Genomic DNA, 19,046 nt, shown 5'->3' on the forward strand with positions numbered 1-19,046 from the left:
AGACAGTGCTTAATTTGTGTCTCTAGGCTTGGCAGTTCTTAGCCCTGGAATTTACAAATTAAGCACTGCCTATAGTTACCCTATAGGTATATTAATGAAACACTGAACTATAGTAATTTGTGTATTTTGACAGTATTAAATTAGGATGAATTTTAAAATGGATGAATTAAACTGAATGATGAATAATTTGAAAGTGTGATCCATTGCACAAGAAGAATAAGCTTGAACAACCATGAAAAAAGGTTGAGTATATATTCTGCCAGGAAAGACACACTTTAAGTGTAAAGGATAAACTATAACACAGTACTTATGATCCACTGCTAAGTAGTACATTGATTGAAAATACTACTCTGAGTATGGTGTGGAATTTTGTAAATATAATGAAAGCTTTTTAGCTAATTTGCTAGCCATGGATCTGCCATGATTTGGTGTAACAACTATATTCTGTGCTCCTTGCAGTTGTTATGATGGAATACTAGGACTGGAAGGGACCTCGAGGTTATCGAGTCCAGTCCCCTGCCCTCATGGCAGGACCCAGTACTGTCTAGACCATCCCTGATAGACATTTATCTAACCTTCTCTTAAATATTTCCAGAGATGGAGATTCCACAACCTCCCTAGGCAATTTATTCCAGTATTTAACCACCCTGTTTAAGCCCATTACTTCTTGTTTTATCTTCAGAGGCCAGGAAGAACAAGTTTTCTCCCTCCTCCTTGTGACACCCTTTTAGATACCTGAAAACTGCTATCATGTCCCTTCTCAACCTTCTCTTTTCCAAACTAAACAAGCCCAGTTCTTTCGTTCTTCCTTCATAGGTCATGTTCTCTAGACCTTTAATCATTCTTGTTGCTCTTCTCTAGACCTTCTCTAATTTCTTCACATCTTTCTTGAAATGTGGCACCCACAATTGGACACAATACTCCAACTGAGGCCTAATCAGTACAGAGTAGACTTCTCATGTCTTGCTCACAACACACCTGTTAATGCATCCTAGAATCATGTTGGCCTTTTTTGCAACAGCATCACACTGCTGACTCCTATTCAGCTTGTGGTCCACTATAACCCCTGATCCCTTTCTGCCATACTCCTTCCTAGATAGTTGCTACTCATTCTGTATGTGTGAAACTGATTTTCCTTCCTACATGGAGCACTTTGCATTTGTCCTTATTAAACAGGATGAAGTTTATCTCAGACCAATTCTCCAATTTGTCCAGATCATTTTGAATTATGACCCTATCCTCCACAGCAGTTACAACCCCTCCAAACTTGGTATCATCTGCAAACTTAATAAGTGTACTCTCTATGCCCGTGGTCACCAACTAGTAGATCGTGAGCTACTGGTAGATCTCAGGGGCTCTAAGAGTAGCTCTTGAGCCCTCTCTGAACTGTGCGCCTGCGCAGTACATTTACATTAGATTTCCTCATTTGAGGAGCAGCTACTCACTGAGCAACAACACAGGTGAGTAGCTGCGAGGAATGGTGGGAGCTGAGAGGTCGAGAGGGCTGAAGCACCCCAGCCAGCTGACTGTGGCTTTCACAACTGGAGCTAGGCGCAGCCTCCCTGGGCTGAGCGCAGGGCAGCTGGGCTGGGGCGAAGAAAAGCAGCTGCCCGGCCAGCTGGCGATGGCGCTCAGCCAGGGTGCACCATGCTCCACATGGGCTGGCGCAGAGGAGAAGCTGCCTGGCCTGCTGGCTGTGGCGTTCATCCCAGATGAGGCTGAACCGCGCTCCAGCTGATTGGGCGGCTTCCCCTCTGCGCCTGCCCACATGGAGCTTGGTGGCACCCTGGCTGAACACCACGGCCAGCTGGCCGGGCAGCCACTTTTCTTCGCTACAGCCCGGCTGCCCTGAGGTCAGTCCGGAGGGAGCGCGGGTCAGAGGCTCCCCTCCGTGGCTGGTGTAGGGAACTCCCTGCCCCCAACCTTGTTCCCTCTCCTCTGCCCCAAATTTGTTCCCTGCCCTCGTGGCCCCCTGTTCCTTCTCCCTTGCCCCCCGACCCCACTGCAGAAAACTGCCCCCCTGCAGAAACTTGTCCCCCAGCACCCTGCCCCCCCTGCAGAAACCAGTTCCTTCTGGCACCCTGTTTCCTACTACAGAAACCTGTCCCCCTGCTCCCCTCTGCAGAAACCTATACCCCCCCAGCACCCTGACCCCCTGCTGCAGAAACCTGTCCTGGCACCCTGCCCCCTGCCCCCACTGGCACCCTGTTCCCTGCTCCAGAACCTACTAGCACCCTCCCCAGTACTGTGTCCCCTGCTCCCAAATGACTTTTCTATGGGTCAGTGACCCCTGACTCAAGGCAGGTTCCCTGCCATTCTCATAAATAAAGACAATGCAGAAACTTTTTGTGTTTAACATAGTATTCTATTTAAAAATGAAGCCTGGCCAACAAACCCCCAATTGGGGCCAAGCCCCCATCTGGCCACAACCACTCCTGCACTCCCCCTTCCCCAGACCCCAGATCTGAGCCTATCAGACACTGGAACCTCATGCCCTCAGCCCCTCACCTACCCCAACCCAAATTCCTGCACCCTCACATCCACAAGCCTGTGGCTTGCTTAGTATCCCAACACTGCCCAGCCTGGAGCCCCCTCCCCGAGCCAGTGTCCCCTTCTCCACCTCCTCCTGCATCCAGATTTCCTCCCAGAGCTTGCCACCTCTCACCCCTTCCCACACCCAAATCCCTCATTCCCACTCCAGAGCCTACACATCCTGTCTCAACACAGCAAGGGTCCAGCTAGACTGCAGGAGTTTTTCAGGATTCTGGAGATATCCCAGAAGAACTCTTCTGCATCAAGGGTTGCGTTTGTTCTTCCGCTTTTTTAGTGGAAGAGCAAACAGGCTCTTTTGGTCACCCCTATATTCCTCTTTCCACAAGGAATAAGGTGGCTTCCAAAAGAAGGGTTTTTTTTCTGACATTTGGTCCAGTGTAGACAGGCCAAATGTTGGAAAAACCTCTTCCTACAGAAGAATAAAAAAATAAAATAAAATAAGCAGCAGTATAAGGATTGGGGATAGCAAGTGATGAAGAGCAGGAGACTAGAGAGGGCGGGGCTTCGAGGAAGGGGTGGGGCTTCGAGGAAGGGGTAGGGCGGTAGATCTTGGCTTGGTCTGTCATTTAAAAAGTGATCTTGGGTGTAAAAAGGTTGGAGACCACTGCTCTATGCTGATATCTAAATCGTTGATGAAGATATTGAACAGAACCCTGTGGAACCCCGCCTGTTACTCCTTTCCAGCGGGACTGTGAACCATTAAAAACTACTCTCTGGGAATGGTTATCCAGCCAGTTATGCACCCACCTTATAGTAGCCCCATAATTATGTATGCTTAAGTTATATTCTACATTTTTTGCATCCAGTCCATTTTTTTTATGAGTAGATCTGGATTGTCCATAGTCTGTAAATCAGGGGTGGGCAATAATTTGTGACTGGGGGCCACTACAGAAATGTTTGAAGTGGCCTTGGGCCACTCTAGAAGGGGTGGGGCCTCAGGGGAAGGGGCGGGGCCAGGACACTTCCATGCTTCCCCACCCACAGACCCTGATTGGTCTGGGCCTGGGGGAGCGTGCAAAGTCTTTTCCCCCCCAGAGAGAACCGTCAGCTGTTCTGAATAGCTGGCGGTTACCTCTAGATACCTCATGTGCTCCCTGCTGCTGCCCCCATGCCAATCAGGCCTTGGGGGCAGGAGGAATGCGTGAAGTCTCCTCCTGCACTGCTAGGAGTGTGCGACACTTCTAAGCACTGCACACTCCTTGCAGGGCAGGAGGAGATTTTGCGTGCTTCCCCCCGCCCCCAGGCTTTAATAGGCCTGGGGGCAGAGGGAGCAGCAGGGCCTCCACGGGCTTGATCAACTTGATCTGGCCTACAGAGGCCCTTTTGTCCAGCCCTGCTCTAAATAGTAATAAATAGCATAGTAAAAAAAAAAATGATAAACAATGAAAAAGAACTCAGTTTCTGAGCCAAAGGAGGAAATGAAGTAAGTGAATTGAAATACAATTAAGGGTTGCTAAACACCATTTGAATCTAATTTATCTGTTTATTTACCTGGCAAAACTTTTTGCTTTGTATAAGCAGCAAATCTCTTCTGTTTGAACAGAATCCATTGAGGCAGAGATAAATAAACATCTTTTTAATATGCAATATATTGAAAGGCAACTTTTTTGTAGCTTGTTTTAAGATCATGTTAATTTTATTCAAAGCTTTCTGTTGCTGACCCACATCCGATGTAAAGGCTTATTAACATGCAATAGTAACATATGGACTGATTTTAGGCTAGAGACTATAGGAATAGGCAGTCCCTGGGTTACGTACCAGGTAGGGACTATAGGTTTGTTCTTAAGTTGAATTTGTATGTAAGTCGGAACTGGCTCCAGATTCAGCTGCTGCCACTGAAACTGACCAGGGGCTGACTACAGGAAGCCGGAGGCAGAGTTGCTCTGCCCCCAGCTTCCTGGAATCAGCCTGATCAGTTTCAACAGCTGCTGAATCTGGAGCCTGGGACAGAACAGCTGGGGCGCTGCCCGGTAGGTTCCCACAGGACCAACCCGGCAGCACCCCAGCTGCTCTACCCGAGGTGTCCCGCAACAAAAGCCTGGTCTGCTGGGAGGGGGGGGGCGCGCACTAGCTGCGCCCCCTCCCCCCGCAGGAGACCAGGGAGACCCGAGCAAAGCCGCACAGGCGGAGGGACCCTACTGCCCGTGCGGCTATGCTCCTGTCTCCCTGGAGTGCTGTAGGGAGTCCCCCCCAGCAGACCAGGGAGACCCGAGCGAAGCCACACAGGCGGAGGGACCCGCTGCCCGTGCGGCTTTGCTCCTGTCTCCCTGGTCTGCTGGGGGGGTCCAGCAAAGCCGCTGGACCTCCCCCCCAGCAGACCAGGGACACCCGAGCAAAGCCGCCACCTGGGCGGCTTTGCTCGTTTGCCCGGGAGCAAAGCCGCACAGGCGGCGGGACCCCCGCTGCCTGGGTGGCTTTGCTCCTGTCCCCCTGGTCTGCTAGGGGGGTCCAGCGGCTTTGATGGACCCCCCCAGCAGACGAGGGGGACAGGAGCAAAGCCGCCCAGGCAGCGGGGGTCCCGCCGCCTGGGCGGCTTTGCTCCCGGGCAAACGAGCAAAGCCGCCTAGGCGGCGGCTTTGCTCGGGTGTCCCTGGTCTGCTGAGGGGGTCCAGTGGCTTTGCTGGACCCCCCCAGCAGACCAGGGAGACCGGGAGAAGCTTTTCTCGCCCCGGAGGACACAGGCAGCGACCCGCCGCCCGTGAGCTCCGGGGCGAGAAAAGCCCCGTTCGTAAGTGCGGATCCGACGTAAGTCAGATCCGCGTAAGTCGGGGACTGCCTGTATTCAGGAAAGCTGTGAATTAGGTTTTTGCAACTGAAAGCAAGCAGTAAGTGAGCTGCCTATAAACTGGATTAAAACATAGAAAATTGTGTCTGTATTCTAATTCTAGCAAGTCCTTTTGTGGGCCCCACAAAACATACACAGCCTTCCTGAATAGAGTAGCTTTATATGGCATCAACCTCACATGCAGATAGTCAGAAGGCTCAGAAGCCTTTCTGGAAGGCTTTTGTTAATTTCACTTTATGCCTGCAAGGAGAAAATGGAACTGAAAAAGCCTTGCCAGGGTCATTTGGAGAGTTGTTCTTCAGGTGTTACTGATAGAAGATTGAAATTTTCCTACAGAAAATTTTGACTTTAAAAGAAAGAAAAAAATCCATTACTATTCACCGCACTCCTTAATATCTGATTAAACACTTTGTTAATTGGGGTCTAAGCCTTTGTATTATTTAAACTTGCAGGAAAAATGTAGTTTTGTTTTTATACTAAGTTGGAATTTAATTCAGCAGTTTGACAGCCGTCTTTCTGCTGCAAACTCAGTGCTAGCGGACCCCTGCACCTGCACAAAGCCTCGCTTGTTTAGGAATGGATTTTTGCAAGCATATACCATGGAAGGGAAAATAAGTTGTCCAATTGTTCACATCTGGTGGAGTTTATTTTCTGATATGTTAGCTGTTTTTAGGGGTGGATAAAAGCTATTTGCACCCTTCTTCAGCATCTTTTCATTAAAGGGTTCCTGGTAACTTAGCCCACTGTCACCCCATTTCATAAAAAGTGGCTTCAGCAAAGAGAGGTTTTACCATTCATTCCATCTCCTTGATGTCTTATAGAGGGGCCAGGAAACAGTTCTATTTAATCTTGCCCCAAGGTGCCTTTTAAATTCTTTTGATTTGAGACACCCCCACAGATCACTAGACAAAGGCAGACCTTCTATTCAGTTTCCTCAGCTCTCACATCAGTTAATTTGGGAAAGTAGCATCTAGAGATGTTAAAGACTACACAATTAACGGATAAGCTGTGGCTTATCCGTTAAATTTGTCGACTACACACACACAAACCCCTTGCTGCCTCTCTATCAGATATCAGAGACAGCAAGGGAGGTGGAGCAGGAACCAGGGTCCGTGAGGAGCTGGCTTTAAGCTGGCTCCCTGTGAGTACCAGATCTGCCTCCTTCTCCCACCCCTGCGCTGCTGTCTCTGTTAGACAGGGAGCAGTGTAGAGAGTGAGAGGGGCAGGCTGGAGCTGATATGCATGAGAAGCCTTCTTGAAAGCCCATGCATATCAGTTCCTGTGTCTCTTCCAGCGCATATCAGCTCCTGTGAACCCACCTGCCCCCCCTTGCTGGCTCCTACAGAGGCAATAAGGGGGAGATGGAGGAGGCAGGCAGCAGTATTCCCTCTAAGCTCTGTAGTAGCACAGTTTCACCGTGATTCATCAACCCTGCCCAGTCAGTCAGCTCCGTGCATGGATCCCTGAGACTCTGACTGGGCAGGGCTGATTCTTCACCTAAGAAGCTGTACTACTGGACAGCTTAGAGGGAACACTGGCATGTGGGAGCTGGCTTAAAAGCCAGTTCAACCAGCACCAGCTCCGTGGTGCTGCCTGCCTCTCCCCATGCTGCTGTCTCTATTAGAGACAGCTGTGCAGGGAGGGGAGGCAAGGGAAGCTGCCGCGAAACAGCCTCTGTCCATGGCGAACCTGGGCCTCTTACTGATAGAGGTTGGTCCACAGGAGGTCTGAGCTCCCTGTAGACAAAGGCTCCTGACATGGACCAGCATCTCTCTGCGACCAGGGGCTGCTGCCATCCCACGCTACTGCCTCTCTATCAGAGGAAGAAGCCCAGGGCTCCCTTAGGAATGGGGTCAAGAGCACACTGATTGCTGGCCCCACCCCCAGGGTCATGTAACCACTAAGATTTTATGTGGTTATGCAACTATTCAACTACACAATATCTAACATCCCTAATATGGATATTATATCTTGTGGTTCTTGAAATCATGCAGATTTCTTCCACATAGGTATTTAGCAAGCAACTATAGCATTGCCACCCAGTATTAGTCATGGATAGATTCTTTTATGTGGTTTCTTTTTTGTTTGTTTTTTCATATGCATTTGGCATAGTATAAAAAAGGTTGACCTTCAGATTGTTTGAGTGTATCGTTGCAGCTGCAAAATGGAGAACATGCTGAATTAGAGAAAGTAAAGCATACATTTTCACAGGTTACTTCTGCAGTGGAGTAAGAATTCTGAAGGCTGGAGTAAGAAGGCTGACCAGCTTCCTCTATATAGCAAATAGTCTCAGCTACTTCAACTGTACTCCTGATATTTTTCTACCCAGAATGAAGAAAAATGCAAAGATGGAATGTCCAAGAAACTTTAAAAGGTGTAGACCACCTGATTGAAGATTGTTGTGTATCTTACTTTAACTAGTAAAGTAAGTATGAACATTTAAGTATGGTGTAAATAAATATTGATTTGCACTTGCTGAATTAAAATAAACTCTATTATTTACTATCATTAACATATAAAATTTGAGAGCTTTGCTCATTCACGTTAATTGGGCTACCTATCCTATATATTAATATCATGAATTGGGAATAAGCAAGAAATGCAAACCATATGTCATGATTCATATTTTCTTTTAACTTAGTTATGCTTAATTATAATACCATGCCTGCTAGTTTTCTATTCTGTAGCATATCTTATAAAGCCAAGTGTTGATAAGCATACACTTCTCTGCAGAACTCAGCTCCTAAATTTTTGCTGGGGAAAGGCAAAAGAGGTTGGGGAAGGGGGTTATGTGAGTTATAGAGTGTCAGCCATCAACATTGTATTTATATTTCTAGTCCACTTTGGGTGTTGTTTTTCCTCAGTTGAACAGAATTCTATCTAATATCATGAAATCTGTCAGGCAGTATTGATGATATGTTATTAAGATGAAAATGTTCGTATTGTGCTGTACTAATTGGCTATATTAGCCTGTCTAGGTTAATTACTCCTAAGAGAATGGTACATCAAAAATTAAAAGTTCTGTGCATCATATTTTAAAAATTCTGCATATTTTATTTGTCAAAATAACATAGTGTGCTCATGCCAGTTTCAGTTATTTTGGTAATTTTATTTCAGATTACCTGCCAACAAGTTTGTAGCAAGACAGATAGAAAAAAAATACCAGGAAATTTTTTTGACAAATTCCTCACTAGACATAATAATTCAGAACTTTTAATAATAATTCATTTAAACTACAATACTGAACCATATTTCCTGCACTCCTCAGAAGCAGTGCAGAGACTTGGTAAAGTTGAGGAGTAATGGAGGAGCTAAGGGGGAGAGAAGTCATTGCTGGGAAGCAGTCTGGAACTGAATCTGGATGGTTGTTGGGTGTGAGTGGGAGAAATATGGGACAGGGGTTTTCTCGGGGAAGAAGAAGGGGTAGGATTGTTGGGGAGTCTCTTCTAGGCCCTGCATGGGGGATCCATAGTCTCTCCCATTCAATCAGGCACATCTACACCAACCCCCCCTCTCATGTAGCCCTTGTCTCAATGATACCGCTGCTAGCTTCTGAGCTCATACTCCAGTCTATGTCCCACCCCCACCCCCAGGATTTCCCAACTTATGGGTCACCATTACATTTCAAAAGGTGGCTCTGCCTCCCCTCCCCAGGTGGCTCTGCCTCCCCTCCTCCCCCAGTTTTTGAATTGCCTTGGGTCACCAAGTCTTCCTGAATTGTCAAAATGGGTCCCCATCTGGAAAAGGTTGGGAACGGCTGATTTAGACTCTCTGACCTCCAGTCTGTGACCCTCCAGAAGCCCCATGTGCCCTGCTCTATCCATCCTGTGCCCCCTCACCTGGCCCCACTGGCTGGTTGTCCTCTCTTTTGACACCACAGCAGCTGCTGGGGGAGAGGTGGTGAAGGGTGTAACTGCAGTGCCTCTTCTGCAGAATATAGATTCTGCTGAAGAGAAAAAAAATCTGCAGGGGGACATGAATTCTGAACATGCACAGTGATACAGAATTCCCCCAGGAGTAGGTAATGGCCCTGATCCTTAATTCAAATAAATGGTAGTTTCCCATTGACTTTTGTTGGGGGGTTAAATCAGGCCCTAAATTACTTCTACCAATTCATTATTCAATTTTGTGCAGTTACTAGGCCTACAATTTGGGTATTGCTGGGCATTGCATAGTTCAGTTATATTAAGAAAATAGATTTGAGCTTTTGTTCTAAGGATCTTTCTCTTTCTTTTCTCTAGTTGCTGCTGACCTACAGGTGAAAGTCATGATTACACTAACAGAACTCAGATATTTAGCAGATGCTCAGTCATCCTACCACATATTAAAACCATGGTGGGATGTCTTTTGGTATTACCTCACCATGATTATGCTGCTAGTTGCTGTACTAGCCGGGGCACTCCAGCTCACTCAAACCAGAGTGTTGTGTTGTCTTCCTTGTAAACTAGAATTTGACAGTCATTGTGCAGTGCCTTGGGATTTGGTTAAAGCCAACCTTAATGTATCCTCTAGCTCTGCCACACAAATAATTCTCCCTTCAAGAATTCAAAATGATCTTCATCGGCAGCAGTATTCCTACATTGATGCAGTGTGTTATGAGAAACAGCTTCATTGGTTTGCCAAATTTTTCCCATATCTAGTGCTTCTGCATACCTTCATTTTTGCAGCTTGCAGTAACTTTTGGCTCTACTATCCTAGCACAAGTTCAAGGCTTGAGCACTTTGTAGCCATTCTTCACAAGTGTTTTGATTCCCCATGGACAACACGAGCCCTCTCAGAAACAGTTGCTGAGCAGTCTGTGAAGAGTCTGCCTCTATCCAAATCCAAAATACTGCTTTCACCACCTGTGAGCTCAACAGATACAGAGGCAAGTAGGCAATCTCTGCCATATACCCAGCCCGGTTTAGAAACAACTGGAAGAGAGAACTCTTCGAGTGTTCTGGACAAAAAAGAAGGGGAACAAGCTAAAGCTATCTTTGAAAAAGTGAAAAGATTCAGAGTACATGTTGAAGAGAAGGATGTCATATATAAAGTATACATGAAACAGATTATAATCAAAGTAATTGTATTTATAATAATAATGATTTATGTGTGCTATTATTTAACCTTTATTACACTTGAAATTGATTGTGTAATTGATGTTCAAGCCTTTACAGGTTACAAAAGGTACCAATGTGTTTATACACTAGCAGAAATTTTTAAAGTATTAGCTTCATTTTATGTTATTTTAGTGACCTTCTACGGCCTAACCTGCACATACAGTTTATGGTGGATGTTGAGGAGTTCACTTAAGCAATATTCTTTTGAGAAGTTAAGGGAGAAAAGCAATTACAGTGACATCCCTGATGTAAAGAATGACTTTGCATTTATTCTTCACTTAGCAGATCAGTATGATCCTCTTTATTCACAGCGATTCTCAATATTTCTGTCTGATTTGAGTGAAAACAGACTGAAACAGATAAATCTTAACAATCAATGGTCAGTGGAAAAACTGAAAAGTAAACTAGTACGAAATTCCCAGGACAAGATTGAACTTCAGCTTTTCATGTTAAATGGTCTTCCTGACAATGTCTTTGAATTGACTGAAATAGAAGTGCTAAGCTTGGAACTTATTCCTGAAGCCAAGCTTCCTTCAACAGTGACTCAGCTAGTTAATCTTAAAGAAATGAATATTTATCATTCATCGTTAACAGTGGATTACCCAGCACTAAATTTTCTAGAAGAAAATCTGAAAACATTGCGTCTAAAATCCAGTGAAATTGGAAGAATTCCACTTTGGGTCTTTCATCTAAAAAACCTCAAGGAATTGTGTTTAACAGGATGTTTTGTGCTAGATTTCCACAACTCTGTGTACAATGAAGGTTTTCAGGATTTAAAGAATCTGAGAACAATTTACTTAAAGAACAGCCTTTCCCGTATACCCCAGGTGGTTACAGATCTGTTGCCTTCACTGCAAAACTTATCTATCAATAATGAGGGAAATAAACTGGTAGTACTAAATAACTTGAAAAAGCTGGTAAACCTGAGAACCTTAGAGTTGATCTCCTGTGATTTAGAGCGCATTCCACATTCTATTTTCACCCTAAACAATTTGCATGAAATAGACTTAAAAGAAAATAATCTCAGAACAGTGGAAGAAATAATGAGCTTTCAACATCTCAAGAACCTATCTTGCTTAAAATTGTGGCACAACACCATTTCATATGTCCCAGTGCAAATAGGTGCATTAACAAGCCTAGAACAATTGTACCTAAATTACAATAACATTAAAAATGTTCCACTGCAGCTATTTCTTTGTAAAAAACTACACTATTTGGATCTCAGCTATAACAAACTAACTTCTATTCCAGAAGAAATCAGTTATTTGACAAATCTGCAGTACTTTGCTGTGACAAAAAACCACGTAAGTAGAACTTTTGATTTATTTTAAGCATTAGAAATTCAGACTAACTTCTGGAAGATTCTGAGGCCTGTTAGCACTCACCATTTTTATGGCATTATAAACAAAAGGGACGTGAAACCCAATTAATTGAGAGGGGATTTTTTTTTTCTTTTTTAAAGAAACTGATCAGAGTAGCGCCTAAATGATCAGGAGTTGACTCTGATTTTCAGTGTCAGGTGACCTAGTCTATAGTTTCTGGTCAGTTGTCTTCAGCATTGTCCTATCTAGCTTGATTGTTCACAGCCATGTTAAGATATTATTAAAATGTTTGTAGAGTTCACAAGGCCTCTGATTACCCACTGTACTTAGCAAGGTTCCAAAGGAATGTCATTCATTAAGCATAATTTTTAATGAGGGTAAGTAGGAAAAAAAATCTGAGCATAATAGCAATTTGATTTTTAGATTTTCCTGAAGTTCTGTGAAGAATTAAACTTTTCTCACTTAGTCACATATACCAAAGACATAGGGTATGTCTACACTACAGCGCTAATTCGAACTAAGCTCATTCGAACTAACGCATCCAGACTAAAAAACTAGTTCAAATTAGCGTTTTGCTAATTCGAACTAGCATGTCCACACAGAGTGGACCCTGAACCAGGGTTAAGGATGGCCGGAAGCAGTGCCGGCAGGGCATCAGATGAGGATTTAGAGCGTGGAGCTGCTTCCTCAGGGTAGCCGAGGGCTGTGCTTAAAGGGACCCGACCCCCACCCCGGACAGACAGTTCTCAGGGGTGCCTCGCTTGCAAAGCAGTCCTGGCTTGGAGTGCCCTGAGTGCCCACACTGGGCACATCACAGCACTCGGCCATCAGACCGGCTGCACTTGCTGCAGGCTGCCATCCGAGGGGGGGGGCACTCGGGGGGCTGCAGGAGAGCTTCCACCCCGAGCAGCCCACAGAGCCAGCCCAGTCCTCCCCATCCGGGGCTCGTACCCCATTCCTCCCTCACCTCCTTCCACTTACCCTTCCCTAGCCCCCCCTTCCTGATGTACAAAATAAAGGACACGTGTGGTCAAAAATAGAATCTCTCTTTATTGAACAAAACTCGGGGAGACTGGGAAAAGGAGAGGGTGGGAGAGGGGAGGGCAACTAAAATGATCAGAGGTTTGGAACAGGTCCCATATGAAGAGAGGCTAAAGAGACTGGGACTTCTCAGTCTCCTCTTTTCTAAGCTGAGGGGGGATAGGATAGAGGTCTATAAAAGCATGAGTGGGGTGGAGAGGGTGCATAAAGAAAAGTTCTTCATTAGTTCCCATAATAGAAGGACTAGAGGACACCAAAGGAAAGGAATGGGTAGCAGGCTTCAAACTAGTAACAGAAAGTTGTTCTTCACAAAGCAAAGAGTCAACCTGTGGAACTCCTTGCTGCAGGAGGCTGTGAAGGCTACAACTAGAACAGAGTTTAAAGAGAAGTTAGATCAAGTCATGGAGGTTGGGTCCATGGAGTGCTATTAGCCAGGGGGTAGGAGTGGTGTCCCTGCCCAAAGTTTGTGGAAGGCTGGAGAGGGATGGCACGAGACAAATGGCTTGGTCACTGTCTTCGGTCCATCCCCTCCAGGGTCCCTAGTGTTGGCCGCTGTCGGCAGACAGGCTACTGGACTAGATGGACCTTTGGTCTGACCCAGTATGGCCATTGTAAGCTCAGGGTCGGGGGTCTTAGTGGACCACCTTGATTTTCATGCACACCTGCTCCTGGGTGGCCAGGCTGGCAGCTCTCCTGCCCTAGACAGCCACTTTCCTGTGCCTAGTGCGGAGGTCGTGGACGAGGTCCACGATGTCTACACTAGACCAGGAGGGTGCCCGCCTCTTGCGGTCCCGGGCAAGCTCCCGGGAGCCGCCAGCCTGGTCCCGGGCAAGCTCCTGGGAGCCGCCAGCCTGGTCCCGGGAAGAGGTGGAGGGCTGGGGGGCATCAGGTGGCTGGCTCGAGCCGTGCAAGGTCTGCTGGCTGGGTGCTGGCAGGCTTGCACCTGGCACGGGCATCGTAGCCAGCCAATGCCCCTTTAAGGAGTCCGGGGCCGGGAGGGGGGCAATAGAGTTTCCCTGGTGTTGGCCAGAGTGGCCACCAGGGAAAGCTGGGGAGGGCTAGCCTCCCACTAGTTCGAATTAAGGGGCTACACACCCCTTAATTCGAACTAGTAAATTCGAACTAGGCTTAGTCCTCGTGGAATGAGGTTTACCTAGTTCGAACTAAGCGCTCCGCTAGTTCGAATTAAGTTCGAACTAGCGGAGCGCTAGTGTAGCGCCTATCAAAGTTAATTCGAACTAATGTCCGTTAGTTCGAATTAACTTTGTAGTGTAGACATACCCATATATACAAGACTGTTTTTGTTTAAATAGTGAAAGTAGACTTTCTCCTGACTATAATTTTTATAGCATAAAATTGTCCTTTCTTTACTTTGTATCTAAAATAGTTTTAATTTAAACACATTTTGAGGGTTGAAAGTGCAATGGATAATAAAAAAATGCAGTTTCTATATAGGCTAACAAATTTTAATTGGCTTCTTTTCAGATTGAGATACTGCCAGATGGATTATTTCAGTGCAAAAAGTTGCAGTGCTTACTTTTGGGATATAACAGCCTGACGAGTTTGTCTCCTTCTGTCGGTCAACTGTCGAACCTTGTTCAGCTTGAGCTTATTGGGAACTACCTTGAGGAACTTCCTGCTGAACTAGAAAAATGTCAGTCTCTGAAACGAAGTTGTCTAATTGTAGAAGAAAGGTTGTTAAAAACGCTTCCACCTTGTGTGAGAGAGAGCTTGCAGACATGCTTGGATAAATGCTAAATGATGTAAGAGTATGTTCATCAATAGATTCTTTAGGCCTTTGATTTACTATCTGCATAAAGATAGGTGTAGGTGAAAAGAAGGGAAAGAGAAATAACAAATAGTTTACAATTCATATCTAAATCTACCCATATTGCCCTGAGTCTTTTTTTATAAGGAAAAGTCTTTTGTGTTTTTGTCTTAAAGCAAGCAAACAGAAGTATAGACTTAGCAGACATGCACATTTGTGAATATCCTGAAATGTAAGTGATTAGGCTTCACTTGCTGATGTGCTTTCAGTAGTAAATGTTTACAGTCATGAGTATTGGGATGGAAGAGTTGGTTGCTTCACTGTAGAGTATTTTTCATGGAAATTTTTATTTCTTCTGATAATAATTATTTTAAATGGTTTAATATTCTGTTATACTGGGAGCAAAAATTACCACCTTTTTTTCCAGAAATATACTCTTCACTTATCAGGAGTAATGTGGTAAATTAGGATTCTCCTATTTCAAATAACAGAATTAACTGGTTCATGGTATATTTTGACAATTATTTTGCAATATAATTTTACAATTTTATTTTTTTCCGTGTGACAAAAGGGTTGAACATTAAACTTGTAATTTTGGAAGATGCCATGTTACTCTTTATATTAAAACAATTGGATAAGTTTTCTACGTACCCTCTTAGAACCCACTTCAATATTTTATGTCTTTAAAGTAGCAAAAATTGAGCTGATTAACTATTTTGTTTGCCTACTAGGTGGGATTCAGATGTAGCTTGCTTAATTTTAAAAATCAGTCTGAAGAATCCTAAGTATTCAAGTATATACTGTTCATGTACAAAGGTACTTGCTTTGTTTACCTGTATACTTAACTGAGAAAACATACACTGATAAAATCCATAGTATTTGCCTTCCTTGACTATAACAGCAATTTACAACTGAGAGTTGTGGGGATCCAAGGTGTTAGTACGCTGTTTATCCCCTCTTGCCTCTTAACCTTCCAATTGTTGATTGTCTCAATGTCCTCCCCCTTTGTGGTGTCAATGTACTAATGAAAAACCAACTATATTTTCATCAAAGAGTAACGGATGGAGAGGGAAAGGTACAACTTAAAAAAAGCGGGGAGGGGAAAAAATCCTGTTCAGAAGTAAGTGTAAAAACACCATCAACTTTCTGTCTTCTGCTAAGAGGTATGTGTTTACAAGGTGTGATCTACTTTGTGATCTTACTGCCCATTCTTTTATTTAATATATTATAAACTAGACAATAAAGAAGAAAATAAAGTGGTTGCAGATTTTATATATTCTTTTTCTGTACACTTTATTTCAGTATCTTCTTTTAAGTCTGCTCTTCTGGAATTTATTATCCCAGTTAAGAACTTTGGGTGTTTCCTGTTATGGTGTGGATACACCCACCCATCCCTGCTCGCATGTGTTCAGGGAATATTGTTCTAATGTGTTTAAAATTCAAGTGTAAAATGCAGGCTGATGTGTGCCAAAAACATAAAAATGTTGACTTCTTAAGATTCTTGATGTTGATTAATTATAAACCTAGTTTGTCATTAAATCATTAGAGGATTGATTACAATATCTAGTTTATTTTTGGTCAGTCTTTACTTTCATTTACAATGGTATCTTGGAGTTAAGGCTTAGCTTTAATTTTTTTTAAAAATCACATACTTAGATTATGATCCCCTACATAAAAATAGGAAATGGTCTCCTTAGCTGTCAAACCGGTTAATATTCATCATACAAATGTGCATTCCAAATATTGTTCTAAATAAAACATTTGTCTCAGGGAATCAAACATATGGAACTTCATTCTTTTTCCATCGTTTTCAATCTTTTGTTTTTAGTAGGTGCTGTATTGAATACAGTTTTTTTTGCATCAGCTGGTCAGTCACATCTAAACATAAAGTAGTATTTCTAGAATAGTATCTTTTTTGTAACTTTCATTTCTAATTTTTCAAATTTTAGTTAAAATTGTAATTTTCATGTCTCACGATAGCTCAATGAGTACTTGCATAGTTCACAAACAGCTCGTCATGGAATATAAGTACATCAGTGGAATAACTTGTGCTATTATAGATAGAGTTGAGTTAATTACTGTATAGATGTCAGGACAGTTTTAAAATCACTGTGCGAGAATTTGATGTGCAGAATTTTGACATACAACATACTTTAAAAACATTATTATGCAAATAGGTTTTAGTTTGGGTAAAAGTTTGTTTAATCTTAAGCTTTATTTCATTCCTTTGCTGAAAAGTAGTGTTGATATTTAAAAGATTAAAAGGTTAAACAGGCAACTGTTTGCACCATACATTTAGAACAAAAATTTTTACAGCTTTTTAGTTGTATATTCCTTTTTTATGATTAGTACACTGACTATGCTTAACTATGCCTTTGATTTACTTTATTTATGCTTTTATTTCATCCAGAGTTTGTCCTTCAGAAGTGAACTAGACTAATAGGAAAATAATGTAGAGGCTGATCCTGCATTCTTAAAATGTGCATAACTCCAAAAGAAGCTGGGGAAACTAAGAATTGTGGGATTAGACCCATAAACACTAATGTTTCATGGGTGAAGTCTGTTTTTTAAAAGAGAAAAATGTGCAGCTATATTGGAGAAGTGTCTTAACATTTTGTAATTTTTTTTCCATTTTAAAAAACAAAATTAACTCAAAGCCTAAATCTTAAAGTAAAATAATATGAATGTTATGTTACATCTCCACAGACGCCAGGAAGTTTAAAGGCTGGCATCTCTGGCCTTAACTCATGCCACAGTGTGCCTTTTTTGTTTTCCTTTCTGGGCTTAGACACTCTCCTCCCTAACATTTAAGAATTGAGGATGGAGACAACCATAACTAGAGCTCATATCTATTTCAATTATCACCTTAATGCTGAACATTTGTTCAGAATGAAGAGCTCATCAGGGAATCAGTATATTAATCCATTTTCATAACTACTGCACAGCAAGCTGTGGTAACATCTGCCCTATTTGTATAAATCAGTCCTATACTGAAAAACAAAGGCTTCTCAATTTGTTTCAATACTGTTGTGTAATTTATGTATTTTGTATTAATTGTAACCTCATACTTTGGACAAGAAAATATTAAATTTTTTGCGTTACAATTCTATGCACTTTATTTTCTTTATTTCCTTACTTACATATACGTCACCAGCATTTCTCCCCATCTTTGACACATGAAATTTAATCATTAGATCTTTGATCCCCTTGGTTAAGGGAAATCAGTTATTTTAATTATTTTGAGTGCCTCTGTTTGGGATCAGAAAATGCACTAAAGAAACTTGCTCAAACTGCTTCAGCTGCCTTTAATTTGATTTTAGGATGCAGTATAATCAAATTCTGGATACTTTTTGGTAATGCAGTGCAACATTACACAGTGAAAGACACTGAGCAAAGATCACTTCTGACTGGTTCTTTGCTGTTTTGAGTCTCCTGTGTTGCGCAAATTAACTTTAGTGTATTTAACTCCTGCTTAATGACAGCCTATACATTGCTCATATTATGAATTGTGTGGAAATCTTTATTAACAGGTTGCTAAGATAGAAGAGTCTACCCAGTATAACTGAATTTACTTGACTAAATGGCTTCCATAAATCATAAATGTACATTTGAAACTTGGAAATCAATAGCCGTCATTTTGCCAGGGCAGTGATATGCAGAAAATCCTCACGTTATTATGTTTTAGTTAGTGGGATTTAGCTTCTGCAGGATTCCAGTTTATAGAGCGGAGCTAAACTGAGCATATATTGGCCAGTAATGATTTTGAAATATTCCATTTGTGAAGAAAATAGGTGTGGCAGTGTCAGAAACTTCAGCAGGTGTGTACTGTCTAGGCAGTTCTCAAACAGTGCTGTAAAAGGAACACTTGTTAGTGATAGAAGTTATTGAGTTTTGATCTTCATATTCACTGTCTTGCTACAGAAAGGCCACATCTCCTAACCCTTTCCACTTCTAGGAGCTTCTGATTTTTGTATAAACGGGATGCAGATTGGGGTCACAATGGGAGGGGAGAAAAGGTAATAGTACTCTTCCACTTTCTGCCCCCAGTATAAGTTCTTCCCAGACGAGTAGCCAAAATGAGGCATTGCTCACAGACAATTGTACGTATATTCAAAATATGATCATGTGTGGTCTTTGGACTCGACTGGATTTCTTGAGCTTGACTCCATGATTTAGAGGGATGAATATGTGGTGGTATCTCCCAAATGCTACATTCTTGAGGCACCAGAATGAGACTTTGTGGTAGATTGTGCAGATCTGTGATCATTTTTCATACGAGAGAGGAAGTGAGTAGTTAGCAAGGTTGACATCTAAATTATACTTAATTAATCCCTCACTCTGTAAATGGGGCAGAGTTAGGGTTCCAGGCTCTATGCAGATTTATCTCTCAAATTTGTCTTTATGCATACTTTTATTCTGGAATAAGTGTCCACATGGGGAATTTAAACCAGGATAAATAGAATGGTTTAGATATCAGT

The 19,046-nt window shown here is 43.0% G+C and overlaps 1 protein-coding gene across 25 annotated transcripts in view; it reads left to right on the top strand.

Annotated features, from left to right (window-relative positions):
* The window catches only part of LOC102448694 (leucine rich repeat containing 8 VRAC subunit B), a 57,306-nt gene extending 39,629 nt beyond the window's left edge, over window positions 1-17,677 (top strand). For 11 of the 25 annotated variants that reach the window (XM_075936422.1, XM_075936430.1, XM_075936425.1 and 8 more), the window contains 3 exons: window positions 7,550-7,763; window positions 9,580-11,741; window positions 14,286-17,677. In XM_075936422.1, coding sequence (XP_075792537.1) covers window positions 9,606-11,741; window positions 14,286-14,558 — 2,409 coding nt within the window. In that variant the 5' untranslated portion in view covers window positions 7,550-7,763; window positions 9,580-9,605 and the 3' untranslated portion in view covers window positions 14,559-17,677. Of the gene's footprint in view, window positions 1-7,549; window positions 7,764-9,579; window positions 11,742-14,285 lie in introns of those variants that run through there. The other 14 variants (XM_075936429.1, XM_075936427.1, XM_075936418.1 and 11 more) reach the window with 3 other exon arrangements.
* The last annotated feature ends 1,369 nt before the right edge of the window (window positions 17,678-19,046 follow it).

Source organism: Pelodiscus sinensis, chromosome 9 (assembly GCF_049634645.1).
Source record: "Pelodiscus sinensis isolate JC-2024 chromosome 9, ASM4963464v1, whole genome shotgun sequence".
Classification (NCBI taxonomy): Eukaryota; Metazoa; Chordata; order Testudines; family Trionychidae; genus Pelodiscus; species Pelodiscus sinensis.